The sequence below is a fragment of the Echinococcus granulosus genome (assembly GCF_000524195.1).
Source record: "Echinococcus granulosus chromosome Unknown EG_S00016, whole genome shotgun sequence".
NCBI lineage: Eukaryota > Metazoa > Platyhelminthes > Cestoda > Cyclophyllidea > Taeniidae > Echinococcus > Echinococcus granulosus.
The window spans coordinates 741,731-756,089 of NW_020170396.1; the positions used below are offsets into that span (position 1 = coordinate 741,731).

At 43.7% G+C, this 14,359-nt stretch overlaps 1 protein-coding gene across 1 annotated transcript in view; it reads right to left on the bottom strand. All coding sequences in view use genetic code 11, as the record gives it.

Annotated features, from left to right (window-relative positions):
• The window catches only part of EGR_03214 (hypothetical protein), a gene marked incomplete at both ends in the record, with an annotated part of 30,344 nt that overhangs the window by 12,211 nt on the left and 3,774 nt on the right, over positions 1-14,359 (bottom strand). Inside the window, 3 exons of the mRNA XM_024492463.1 lie at positions 3,850-4,743; positions 7,186-7,259; positions 12,726-12,969. Coding sequence (XP_024353137.1) covers positions 3,850-4,743; positions 7,186-7,259; positions 12,726-12,969 — 1,212 coding nt within the window. The remainder of the gene's footprint in view (positions 1-3,849; positions 4,744-7,185; positions 7,260-12,725; positions 12,970-14,359) is intronic.

Here is a 14,359-nt window from a genome sequence, read left to right on the forward strand (position 1 = left end):
GCGCTAGGCGTCACGGGATTTCCTTCGCTATCGGTAAATCTACGCAGAATAAAACAGTGCTTTGACAGCTATTTCAGGGTAAAAACTGCTGTCTCCACGTCTTTTACAGGATTGAGAGGATCAGGGAAAAAAACGGCCCAGCTCCGTCTCAGGGAGTTGCGCCTCCAAATTCCCTGTTACCCTGGCTGGAATTTGATCTATAGGATTGTGGTCTAAGAATGCAAAATCTAACTTTGTCTTCGATTTAGGCGAAGATGGACTGGCGAATCTGAAGACCAGAAATCAGTTTGCAACAAGGTTATTAAAGCCAAAACGGAAGTGTGCAATGCTGCTTCTACCCCCCCAAAAAAGAGCGGACAATTTAACTAAATGGGAAATATGCTTTTGGAATAAACCAAGCACAAGAAAAAAGAATCGCATGATCGTTTACTGTCAACGTCGCCAGCGCACCCACAGAAATGCAACTGTAGGGCGAGGAAACCTTCATAACGCTTTTCCCCAAAAACCAAATTGCGTGTTGTTTAATTAAAGTTGCATTTTGGGTTCAAAAGAAGCGTCATTCGCAACACGATACGATACAATTCAGCGGCCAGAATTGACACGAGCAAAGTGGTTCGGACTCACGCAAAAAGCCGATGCTTCGGCAGGATAGGTATACGTAGGGAAGGATTTTCACTAAGCAACTTGTAGCCAAATTTTGTTGTATTTATGGCTAGAGGAAAATAAAAATGAAATCCTTCACTGGTAAATGCACTACTACCATCCACCTAGAGGGCGTCAGAAAGTATGCTTCCTCAAGGTGTGGGGAAAAACGGGGCTCCAAGTGATTCATGATCGACAAATTGGGTCATATTTTGCTCCAGAGAAGGCAGCGGAAACTAGGCGCGAGCTTTAAAGGTACAAGGCGCGCTTGCATTTGATTTATGACTCAGGAAGGCCTGCATCCTGGCTACTTCGAATAACTTTTGGAAGGGAAGTTGGGATTTTACGAGACTGAAAGTCTCTAGGCCAAGGAACTCGCCTCATAGTAGTAAAAGCGCAAAACAAATGACGACGAATCGAAGTCTTTAGAGTCATTCTACCTCCAAAGGGAAAAGCCGATAGGAGCCGATTACAAATCTTGGATATCCAACTCTTTACTATTTGGCTATGCCATGATAGATAATTTAATATTTTCATTTTATTGTACATCTGTTCATGGCTCCATCAAAGTCAGCTCATATGGGCGCTGTGAATGCATGATTCACAAGTCCACATCACCTTTGTGAAAAAGTAAAAAAAAAGATTTTCTTCCCAACTGGCAGGTCAAATGACGTTTTGGAGTGAGAAAATGAGTGATTGTGAATCAAAAAACGTTAGCATAGACGATGGCGTCACTTTGTATGAGAGAAGTCGATACCCAAGTCTGCCCAAAAATGAGAAAGCTCAGCAAAATGGAAAAGTGGCTAGCAAGTCCACGGCGCTATTAAAGTGTTAATTCCCCTTCTCTCAAAAAAATCAACAAGTGTTGAATTCATGCATTGAATTCATTCAATCTAAGGTAAGCAGTTCCATTGACCCTCCTAGGTTCAAGGTCGCAAAGGCAAATCGGTCGACATAGCCCAGGCCTTCTGGTGCTCTAGTAAGACACAGGTTGTCATTTTCCTGTCCGTTCGACTTCTGCTCAAAAACCGCAAGGAATGCAATGCCCATTCTTAGGTCAAGATTATCATGCTACATATACTTTGCCGTTTGACACCTAACCCAGCTATTAGTGACGCATGATTCGGTGCAACCAGCTATCGTCAACAGCCGGTGAACCCACGCGTAAACCATAAGTGAAGCTAAATTCGAGCTGTATGTGAAGACGCAAGTTGTTTTGATCAATCACACATAAGGCGTGATTATGCACTCTCTAATTCTCGATACAAAGAGGTTATCATCTAGCTAAAACTGGCAATGGCTTAGGTGTTCAGACACAGCTGCTCGAGTGACAGTTAAATCGCTATAAAATTACGTACACAAAACCAATGACAAAAGCAATAAACCTGGGAATGAATTGGGCACTTCTTTTGCGTGATGCCAAGGTAACTAAGTGTAAACTGTGACCTTTCACTCCCCCCCTTCTGTCTACGTGCATGCGCCGCAATGACCCTGAACTTTTGCGTCTCAGATGCAGCACTGACATACCAGACATACTAAAGTTGTCGGCTGGGGCGAAGTAAACAACTTGACCATTTTTTCGTTTGACAGCTATTATTTCCTATGAACACAACAGGCCGCGTGATTCTGAAATGTTGAAAAGCAATGGTTACGTGACGTAGTACTTGTCATGATGGCAAGTTTAAAATGAAAGCTTTATATTTGCCTTATTGCTCAAGAACTTCCATCCAAAAGACACATTATGAACACCGATTTAACAGTAAGCACCATCAACCTCCGACACTGTGGAAAGTGAGCCAAGTGATTTGGAAGGGATCGTTTGATGGTAGAGACAAAGAAATAGTCCCACACTAAATAGGTGGACTCGGGTTAGCTAAACGAAAAGGTTCATGGAAAGAAGAGAAACATGTGGTCATCTTCTTCTTAATTCGGTCGTTTGATTAATTGAAATGTAAGAAATGATGAAAGAAGACTTCTTATTTTAGACTAAACAATCACAAACACGCCTGAAGGTCTCTGAAAAGTTGATGTGTTAACGAAGTATAAGGAGATAATAATGTTTTTAGACCGGAAGTAGTGGTATGAGGAAGCGAGGTAAGGAAAAAGAAAAAGTCGTATTGGAACGGCAAAAAATAAGATACCGAAGATAGAATCAAAACGATCATTATACTTCTTTTCCCGTGGAGCATCCGGGATGATTAATCGGGTCAAGTTACGTGTTGCAAACACTTCAAATGCAAAGTATAGTAAAGTTGAGTCCATTATCTACAGTTGGCTTAGCTAGACAGATAACACATAAGACTTGACACTGATGCACAACGTCTAATAGACTCACAGGAGGAGAGCTTTTGTTCCCATTGTCTATGAGCTTCTCAACAATTTGGTGCTTTAATGAAGATGGAACCAAATGATAAAAATAAGGTACGAAATAAGCAGTTGGATCCGCGATATAAGTGGGGCAATTGTTACAGAGCTCGCGTTGTAGACCACCCCAATACTGGATGAATGGAAGCTATCTAACAATGTAACTTCAAATTGAAGGATTTAAAAGCGGAGCCTACTAAAGCATCACATCGAAAATGGATGGGTCATTTCCGTTCCCTCGCATGAACACGTCCAGCCAGCTGACGGATTAGCGATTGGAAATGCCAAAAACATCTGAAGGTAAAAAACAGTATGGTCGCACAAACTGTGAACTATGGCATCAACGCCATAATTCAGATGACCGTAATAAGGCTCCTCCTCAGTACGAGCCGTTCAAAAAGCTGATGAAATAAAACCTATATATGTTTCAACTTCCATCGTGATATATATTGACGGGTTCTTTCCACTTCCCGACCTGAGACCTTGCAAGGAATCCAATGGCCTGGGGAATGAGCCCAACTCGCGGGTGTTCCAGGAATGGGACACACCAAAATGATCACCTGAAATGACTCACTGCAAACATGCATGAAACTGAAATAAGGGAGTCAACAATACTTTTTAAACGACAAACCGATGGCTAAGAATAAAATGAGATAGGCGCAATGAAACAGCACACTGAGGTTATTAAAAATTCCGTCTTTAGAAAGCTCTTAATGCACGGGATGAGTAGTAATATCGCCATATTGTCAGTTAAATCCAAAATTATGCAGGCCAAAAGTTGCCGGGCATTTGATTCGTCATCAAACGACACAAAAATACAAATATTGATAAAGGTGAACCAACCAGATTTGCAGGACTCAACATTCCGAATATCGGCTTCCAATCGTTGTTCCTCCTTCCTCAAGCGTCCAATCTGTACTTCGTCCTTCACCACGGAAGCCTTTGTGGGAGCAAGCGCGGGTGGCACGTCCGTCCCCGATTCCTCCACCGTTACTTCCGCCTCCGCCGTCTTCGAGTCCTCTGACGCAGTTCTCTCGGTACCTCCGACATCGGAAGTAGGAGGAGGCGGAGCAGGTTGAGACGATTGAGCGGAGGACTCCGCAGCCAACTGCACCATGGACAACCAGTGTTCATCCCGAGCAGTACAATCCGCCGTCATGATCAGCATTTGAGCGGGCAGAGAAGCGGTAGAGGGGCGAAATCGTCGACGCGATTTTTTCCGTATCGGTGAGAAGAGACGTTCAAGACCCGAGCGCACGGTGGAGGAGATGCCACGCGATGCACGGTGATTTAGGTTGTATTCGAAGGCGAGACCGAGGCCCATTGGGTCGCCAACAGTAGCGGCAACAGTAGGAAGACGGGAGAAAATACCAAAAGGGGGATCGTTAACGAGCGCCTTAACAAACATAGGGTCGGGTGGAGTCATCCCCGCAAAAAGAACAGAGAGCAGGTGGCGCACGAAATCGGAGGAGGATGTTGTGGCGGCGGTAGCGGCAGCAGCAGAGAAGGCGAGCTCGTGACTACTAAGGGGTACATTGGAGTCGCCGATGGAGGAAAGATTTTCCCCATAGATGTCCACATCGACATTGGGGTTCGAGGTGCGCCTTACCAGCCCGGCCACACCTCCATCGGATAGACTGCGCTGGTGCCTTAACACCCCTGCCTTCATGACTGAAGATGTGTCGTCAGTACGAAGGCGGCGATGACGCCACGCGGAGGTTGCGAAGGCGCGATTAACTGACGCACCAATTAGCAGCGAGAAATTCGCTGAGCTGAATTTTTATTGGCTCTTGAGGTTACGCGTACACGCGCATCGCTCAACGCGAATCAGCGATTTTTAGTCGCGAAAGGGTTGTGCGGCCCAAAGGCTCGAACAAGACCGCCTGGTTCATGGATAAGCTAAGCCGACTTGTCATGGAGACACAACTCCGCCAAGACTGCCAACAAGACGCTGAGCAGCTACGGCTCGTAAAACGATTTCGTACACCCAGTATTGAAGAGTCGGTCTAAAACATTTTAGTTTTATTTAGGGATAAATTTAAAGAATGTTTAACACCAAAACACCAGCCATGTTTGAACGTTCCTTGAATACGCTCACGCACCCGAGAGCCGATGTTCCCAACTTCCCATTCACACGCAATATCGAGAGAATAAACACAAGTTTTAAAGCAACCTCAAAACGTTGGGTATTTAAGATCCAGTAAGGCCAAGTTACTCTAGCCCAAAACCTTGCATAACTACACTGGTAATGCTCGCAAACCTATCGACATAAGGCGCAACAAATGCGCCTTTTGGAAACGCCTAGTAATTCCGCACAAGTAATATTGTAAATGAAATCTACTCATTCATATAAGTAGGCATTAAATTACATTAGTATTTGAAAACCAAAAGGTGGGTGGCACCCAACACTCGAAGGATACGAAAGACCTCTCTAGAAGCGATTGGATGCTAAAATTTTTGCTTAAAATGAAATATTGACGAAGCCGCGGGGTGATTCCTTTGAATTCGTCCAAAATATAGTGTTTTTATGACAATGTTGAGATTAAGATTCAATCCTCTAAAACACTTAAAGCAGACGACGAAGAGTAATTTTAGCCCCTATCCAACCCTTCACAATCCCCTGATATATTAATTTTCGAGAAAACAGGTCACCGTTGCAAAAAAATCCCGACAAGACGACGAGTACGTTCACTTGAGGTTAACCTTCTTAGTGTGGAAGCAGGTAAATCTGTCAAAAACAATTCAAATGGTACAATTTTACTCTAAGGAATTAATGCGTCAGTGAAAATGATAAAACTAAGAACACGGGTGCTTCGTACAAGACCGTCTAGTCAAACATCGTGGCAAACCGCACAACTGCTTAATAGTTTTAAGTAGTAATGCATCACCTGAGGGTTGATTGCCCGACATCTGATCAAAAGTGGAAATTAAAGTTCGAATGCAGCAAAACAACAGAGGCAATAAGTGGGACCAGGACCGAAAGGCGACCACTCACTTGCAGCCAGCTCTCTCTTCCCCACTAGTCGCGTTGTAAGTGCCGCCGGAAAAATTACACAAGGGAGTGCCATTAAAACGAGGAGTGACATTCCCTAATCATCACTACTTCTTAAAATAATCAAGTTGCGCCCAATCGAGAAGGGCTGGAAAGTCCTGAATTAGTTGTAAAAATGGCGGCCGATTTTCCAAGTAAATAGAAGACAAGAGTGTCGTAACATTATCAGGTTAATATTGCCTATACGTTAGTGCTAATTCAAGATAACTGACCGAAAAGCTGAAGTATTTGTTGATATCAGCTAAAATAATTAATGAAAAACGCTACATCACAGTAAGTGGAAGCCAAACGTAAAGTGAATACTGAAGCGGTGGCACAGCAGTCGTTGCGCCCAACCGTTGTTAGGGGTAAAACAGCCTCCTTCGACTTGGATGCTGGAAAAAGCACAAGTAACACTAACGGCTCTTCGCTGAAATCTGAAAATAAAAAACCAGACGATATCTTAGTAAGGCAAACACCGTAGGTACTTTCATCTGTCCTTCGTTCTCTAGAGCAGAAACCTGAAGGTCCGTTAGCAGGACAGGAGCTCTGACAAAGTTCACGTGGTGAATAGCTACCACCCTGTTAAGGAACTGAAACAGGCGTGCTAAATACGACAGAAAGCGGGAATGGTGCATGTATCCGAAAATGCCGGGTCAAAAGGAATGCAGGTGGGGAGTTGGGTTAATTTATGCCACGCACTTTACACCGACGTATCTGGCGTTTGGAAGATGCAGAAAAAAAACGTCTAACAGCACCAGCCTACCGAATAAAAATGCTTTTTTGAATACGGGATCGTTCTCAGCGCATTACCCGATTTCTGGAAATTGCTGTGATGAAGTCATTCTGAGGTCGGAGGTTTGATTTACCAATAAATCACTACAGGTGGTGCAAAGATAAGGCACAACTAGGAAATAGTACGAATGACGGTAGTAAGTTTTTTTTTTCAGCTACTGCGGAAACGATTGTGACCTTTGAACGCCGTCGAGAGTATAAATAGATTTTTCAAACTATGGTGGTCCTGACTGCGTATTTACAACTGACAAATGACACAACTGGTAAGACTTGGTGCGTAGAGACTGAGAAGAATTCAGTAAAATGAAGTGCGCATGAACACAAGCTCTCCTCTTTTAAGTCGGGAAAGGTACTTGCCTGCGTGGTCGAAGAAGTACCATCCTGTTCAAGGACTTCTTCACGCAGCCCCGCGTGGAAAGTGGAGACTCTGAAAGGAGGAAGGAGGGATGAAGAACACTTTAGTGTACTTCTACGCGGACGGCTAGAGAGAGCAGTGAGGCTCGTAGAAAAAGTCCAGAAGATATAAGTACGTGACTGAGCGCACGTACCTGTGTGTATACGGATCTGATCAGTTTAATTTTGCGCCAGGCAATCAGATGGCTGACGGTGTGGTAGCAGTTAAACGCGAAATCGGTCACATGGCCATCAATCGCGAGTTCATAAATACGCCTGGGGTGTGATAACTTAAGGTTATTAACAATGAGATTTACAACTGTCCTAAGAATCCGGTGCTGAACGGTGCGTCGGCAGGCCTACATTCCAAACTCACCTTTGATAATTTAAGGATGGCTTTTGCAAAACAATGGGATAATTAGTCAAGGTTTGTGCCGCTCTTTCTCGAACGTGAGCATTTGCTGGGGAATCACTGCAAATCGGACCGATAACCAGAAGCATACACCAGTATTGTCGAAAAAACCTGCCGCCATTATGCAGGTACACCCACTTACATGCCTACATTCCAATGCACGTAAAGAAGTGGCATTGCAATTCGCAGTACGCGCGTACCCTCTGGTTTCCTCTCTTTCTACTCAACGGAGTGGAAGTTTTAAGCATTCTTCTTCTTCTCACATTTCACCCACACCTACCCACCTCTTTTCCCAGCCTCTTTTGGCCTTTGACACCTTCACTACCAGCGTCACATACGTGTATGACGCACTGGTTTTTCGCTTACGTCAACTTGGCAGAGTTACAGAGATGTGACAATGCCTTCTTTATTCACTTATGGCTACAACTCACTGTACTGAAACGTGTAATACGCTCCCAGTCTGTGTCCGTTTTTGAGTAGCACTTGAAGGAGTTGAAGTATTTAATGGCAGCTCACGTCACACTAGAGCACTAAGGCATCTAGGCTACAGCGTTGGATTTTCATCTGAGATCCTGTCAGTAAGTGTAGGTGATTAAATTGTTGACACTCGGTGCGGTCATTCGCCCATCGAGTGCACAACTGAAAACACCATCCTATCACTGACAGCTCAAATACAAATACAAGCACACTACCTCATCCTCCTCATCAAACTCTCGAGCCGCGTCATATACAGAAGTGTAAACAAACCAAGGGTTTAAAAAGTTGTCAGCCCCCATGTTTACGCGACGATGCAAGCACCTAGCGGCGGCGTCAGCGTGAGAAGTGATGTATGCGGCCGATGCGTAAATTTACACCAGCATTCAATATCTCTAATAGACCGATCTCTTTCACTAACGCATTTAGGTACAGAGGCTGTTTAATTTGTGAGGTTTTGGTCTCCTTCTTGGTGGCATGACTTCCTGTCTATGCCTGTAGTCTTGGAACGATTCTATGCGCTAATCACAAATCTGTCATGATGCATGCCAGTAATCGTCAAACGAGCCAAGTCATGCAGACACTGAAACCATAAGAAATATAGGCAAACTGTGTATTTAAAAAATTGGCAACTTTGAAAGCTCATCACTCCACCTTGATTTACCGGTGACATCATCACATAGGAAAAATAAACACCTTCGCACCAGAAGTAACAGTCATCACCTACTTCTCCTTGGCAGCGTGCAACAACAACATTTAAAAGGCAGAGAAAAAGATTTCATGTGATTTTTTTCATTCTTGATGGGGTAAAACGAGAATATCTTCACAAGTGATAACGGCGAGAGACTTTAGCATTTCCTTTTACTGCAAAACTACAAGCATGCTTGATAACCCGAGGGAAAGTGCGTGGAGATGGCGATTTCCACCCACAAAATAAGTGATAAAAATCACAAAAGTCCTGCTCGTCTCAGTTTTCACTACGCCACTGATTGTCGTGGGAAAGGGGATAGTGAGTAGACATGCTGAAGGCGTGGAGAAAACTCCCCAAGCATAGCAATGAGTTTACACGCTTCACACAAAGAGGAGGCTCTCATACCAAAAGCCGCGATGTGTATTTTTGGAACTCGAAGCCCAACAAATTTGTTCTTGACCGTTCCATGACTGGTAGAGAAGGTTGTCAAAGGTAGACGTAAACCAAACCCACGATCAGATCAGCATGAAACAGACTAACAAACAATAAACGCACACAAACACGTCCACCAACATTGCATGGCTACGGACCTACTGGGGGTCGCATACACGCACAAACACACACATGAAGCATAGTCCTTTGAGGATGAGGCGTTGCGCCCTTTGGGAGTGAGTGCTGGGCAATGAGTAGGCCATTTGGGGACAACCAATACCATGTTCGTTCATGTGACTTTGGTCCACTAGTCAGTAAAAAATCCAACTACATAGCGGGCTTTTACAGCATAGAAGAAAGGCCAACAAATTGATGGACTTTAAAGACCTCTTTTCATCTATGCATGTATACGGGTGGGACACATTGGCATGGATTCACACCGGTTGATGTAAATGTAGGCGATTTACCGTTTTATTTACCTTAAACAAGGCCATAACTGATTCGGTTCATTTGAAAGTGTCAATAGTAGTACATGATTCTCTATTAACAAAAAGTAGAGGACCTTCATAAAGGCGATGCATCCACCACCATTTGCTGATTCATCACCAGCAGCAAATTATTTATCTGAACTACTTCTAGGAAGTACCTCCTGCTGCCGCACACCGCATCCTCGCCAAATGCTACTGAGTAAATGTTACAAGAAGATTCTGCCGCTTTGGAAATAGGTTAACTCCGGCTCGCAAAGCAGACAGCTCCAAATTACATCTACCAAGGTCCACTGACATTTTGTATATGGGGGTTCAAAATAAGAGGTAGGTATCAGTACCGTACCGATTGAGGTACGTCTACCTGTGCATGCATAGCAACATTTAGATGGATTAATTTGTAGAAAGAGGTGAGAGATATCTATAATGATCTATGCAAGTGAATAAAACAATATTGAGGTGCTCCGCTTTCCAGATTCGCACTTTGTTGATTGGAGAGGCTAGTCGTGATTCCAAGGGATTTAAGTGCAATTTAAGTGGAAAAGTACACTCATTCCCTGGAAAAAGGAGCAAAACAACCGACGATTCTTGAAAAGATTACACCTAGAAGAGAGACCTTTTTGCGTCAGCCCATTCACCAAAAAGATTAAGATGTAGTACGGCAGTTAAGGCAAGTCGTGTGAAACAACTGATTAAATGCAAGTAGACGACAGAATAAGAGTACACGAGTACCAAGAAAAGAGGAGGGGAGAAAGAGTATGAATTGCGATATTATGATAAAGTCAAACGCCAGGATGGATGTTTCGATGGTAATGGTACCGCTGCTGCTATCTTTATACCAGTCCAGCGTAATGCGTGTTAGCGTGCGTGGACTCTGCACCAATTTGGCACGAAGCCAATGGAGGTGAAATTAATTCACATAATACATGGAGGGGGGGGGGACGATCTCACAGACAGACCAGTCCCGCCAGTGCAGAGGCGAACAGAAGCCTCACCTCATCAAGAGTAGGGGGTGGGGAAGTGCCTGCGATCTATCGCTCTCGCATACACCAAGACGTGCGTAGATGACGTGAACTGACAATACAGACAAAAGTACAAGTTGAGGGCATTCAGTCGGTCCCTCGAAAAAAAAACCACCAGAGGGAATAAGGGAATATTCCGGAGGGAGAGAGACCTACCACATAACATCATGAGACCGGAAACAGCTGAAGATGGTGGTGGCGGGTAGAACAAGATAAAACGACTATTCACCTCACTCACACATGTGCCTTTACGATGCCCAAAGAAGTGACCTTGATTTGACCCGTATGTCGTATATATGTGTGATTGTGAATGTGTGCACGAGCATGACTTCTGGCTCAGCACACACATTTACGCAAAGGTACAAGTACTGATGAGGCCAGATGTGAAATGGTTGTCAGAAAGAATACTGTGAGATTAACGAACCTTCGCACACTTGCCCTCGACTTGGAATTCTGAAGGAACAACCGACGGGATTAACGAACAGTCGCAATAATTTCTTTAGTGATGGAGGAAGTAACCAAATTTCTGCAACCTCAGCCCCAATCAACGTTATTTCACCAGTTATTCACCGACCAAGGCAAGTAGGTATTGAGTCTGAAGGAATCAATTCAAGATTCGTGCAAAATTCCCATTTACAACAGCAATTAAGGCTGTGATAAGAAATGAAAAGCGAAATTTGCAAGTGGGGCCGGAAAAAAAGTGCCAAAAGAGACTAGGATGTTTCCTTTTACAACCTTTCCCACGCCTTCCGTTTGCAGATGAGGATGTTAATGTGCATCGCCTGCAAAGCAAGCCTCACACCTTTACCTCGATGTTTTCAGCCAACACTTTTTCGGTTACCGCTAACAAGAGGTCTCCTTCATGCCATTCAGGAATCATTCGTAAGTGTAAAGCTGCTTAACACGGCACCATAATATGTGATGTCAGTGGGATGTTCAATGAATCCCAGTTACTGTGTCTGAGGACCCATTGAGGGATGCTACTTTTGGACACCTCCGAAAGAAGCTCCTCGACACACTTTCGCCAATGATATTTTACGGTCGCTTGAGAAAATCCTCCAGATCTGGTATCAAAATTCATCTTAAGGCATTAACAGTAAAATCGGCAATAAGGAGAGGAAGTTCCAAGTCAAACTTTGGCACCTAGGAATTAAGATACTACTTACAGTTACCGCATGAAAAGTGTTTCTGCATCAAAAAGCATAAGCACCCTTATCGTGTGTCCGATGTTTAAAGAATGGTGGTGTTCCATACACCGATCCGTATGCAAGGAAGCCAGGTTTCACCAACTTAAAAATAACCCCAAAGCACTTCCACTGACGATTCTTCCCACTTTCAGAATGTGCGTTCGTTTAAACTAAGTCTTTTTATGACTTCCAATGTAATGACATCAATCAACACACGAACAGGAATCAGGAGGAGGAAATTCCAGGCAACACTGTATTACCTAAGACCTGGAATCATAATCCCAATTGTCTACTAGCCATTTACCCAGTTTCGTACTCGTCATTAGATGATCAAATAAGTAATTTTCCACTCCCTCTGATTAGAGACGAGCGCGTTATCTTTCATCTCCATCAAATTGGACTGCTCAATCAAATTTGAAGTTATTTTCAAAAGATCCCTCTGAAGCTGACAATAATTATTTTGGCGTGTCGTCAGATGCCATAAAATGCAAACCAGAAATGCCATGAAAAGCAAAACCAAAGCGATTTGGGAAAGGTACTCGCCACGCTACGCATCCGCCATGTACCACGTGAGCAAAGAACGGGATGAGGGCAAGAACAAGTTGGCGAAAATAACCCGAAAGCGCGACTGCTGTCGTTGCCTCTGCTGTCCTAGATTGCATTATTTTTCTTCTTTCTACTTACGAGCACGAGCAACACATCCCATCGCCTTAGAGCAAAATAGCATTACTGATGCAAAAAGGAACATATCCCAACAGGAGGGAATGAGGTTTACGGCAAACAGATCACAGCACTACCTTTGGCCGGGTGACGAAGAGGAGTTCGGAGAGGAGAAGGCGGAGGCCGATTGAGAGGAAGATGACATGTGTGGGAAGCAAGGGCCTCTTAGAGGTCGCCTGTCATCGGACGGATTGTGGGGATAGTGATGGATATGGTATCGGTGGTGGGAAGAGGAACCCGCTTGACGGTAGGTGGGTTGCTGCTCTTCCAAGGCGACGTTTTTGCCTCCGCTTGACATACCTTTAAAGAGGCTTCGGAGAACTGGAATAAAAGATGGACATATGTCAGTGGCACGGGTGTATCAATCAAGCAACGTATTTGCGCAACGGGATAGGTACCAGTTCAGTAAATATGAAATGTTTAATTTTGATTTGAAAGTTTACCCATAATGGGATCAAACAAAGATACGCAAACCTAAGATACGATCGACGATGCATTTTACCCTCTTGATAACAAGTTGTTCATGCGTGTTGACAGCCAAGAAACCGAAAAATTATGAATTTGGAAGGCACCTTATACCGAGAGTTGAAGACATTCAAATATTTTTTGTGGGAAGTCTGGAAATGTGGTTTTGTGTTAAGTATAACGGGTACGATGAGTGATAGGCTGTTTGCAAGCAGCATGCTATCAAAAGAGTGTCTTCAAAGATAATTGTTTGGGTTCGATTGCCTCTTTATTCCCTCATTTCGTTCGCCATATTACAACAGACCTTCGCAATTGATCTTGTCTCACTACGGTTCTAGTGAGAAATGTCAGCAGGACCATCAAACTTACGCTGCTGAAAGGAATCCATCACCAAATCCAGATGACTTCTCACCTCCATACTTTAAGGCAATCTCTTTTTACAGCTGCCCAGATCCGGAACATTTCCAACTTTCTTCATTTTTGATGGTTAAATAACGTCCCAAAGGTGACGAAACAGGTGTTCCATTATCACCAGATCATGTGCAGTTCGAGGTGGAGGAACCGCTTTCTTCTACTACAACTGCTTCCAGATTATCACTGTCCACCACTCTGGTTTCCTGCATGAAGGATGCATTTACTTAGCTGATGTCACCTCTGAGAATAATAATTTAAACCTAAACAATCATTACTCAAAAAACTTTGTTCTTTACCATGCTGCATTTGCATCAAAAGAGAAAGTAGTGCGATTATAGTTTCAATTCATTGTCGCACAAAAAACCGACAGAAAAGTACTACACAAAGGCTAATCACACATTAGAACATGCGGTTAAGATCGTGACATTGGTGCAACTTTACAATATAACAGCCAAGCAGAACGCCAATGATTATCAACTTTTCAACTAAGATTACTAGACATTGCGCAATTAATGAACTTAAACAACGATAACTTTAAGCGTAGGAATGGCAAATAGCCAAAACACTATGTATGCATGTGTAGGACAAAGTGATAAGGAAGAAAAGAGGCGAAAGGGAATGATTTGGATACAGAACCACACAAAAAACACGCTTGTTTCACACTTAGTTGGAATGGCACTTTTAAATTAGGCTCCACGAGATCCCTGTTTTGTAAAATATCAGATAATTGCACATGTGCACATTGGGCTAAAAAAGTACGTCTCAAATACACCGAATGGCACGCTCACTACCAAAGTAATTACGGCCCGAAAGTTTCACCATTCTAGTGTGG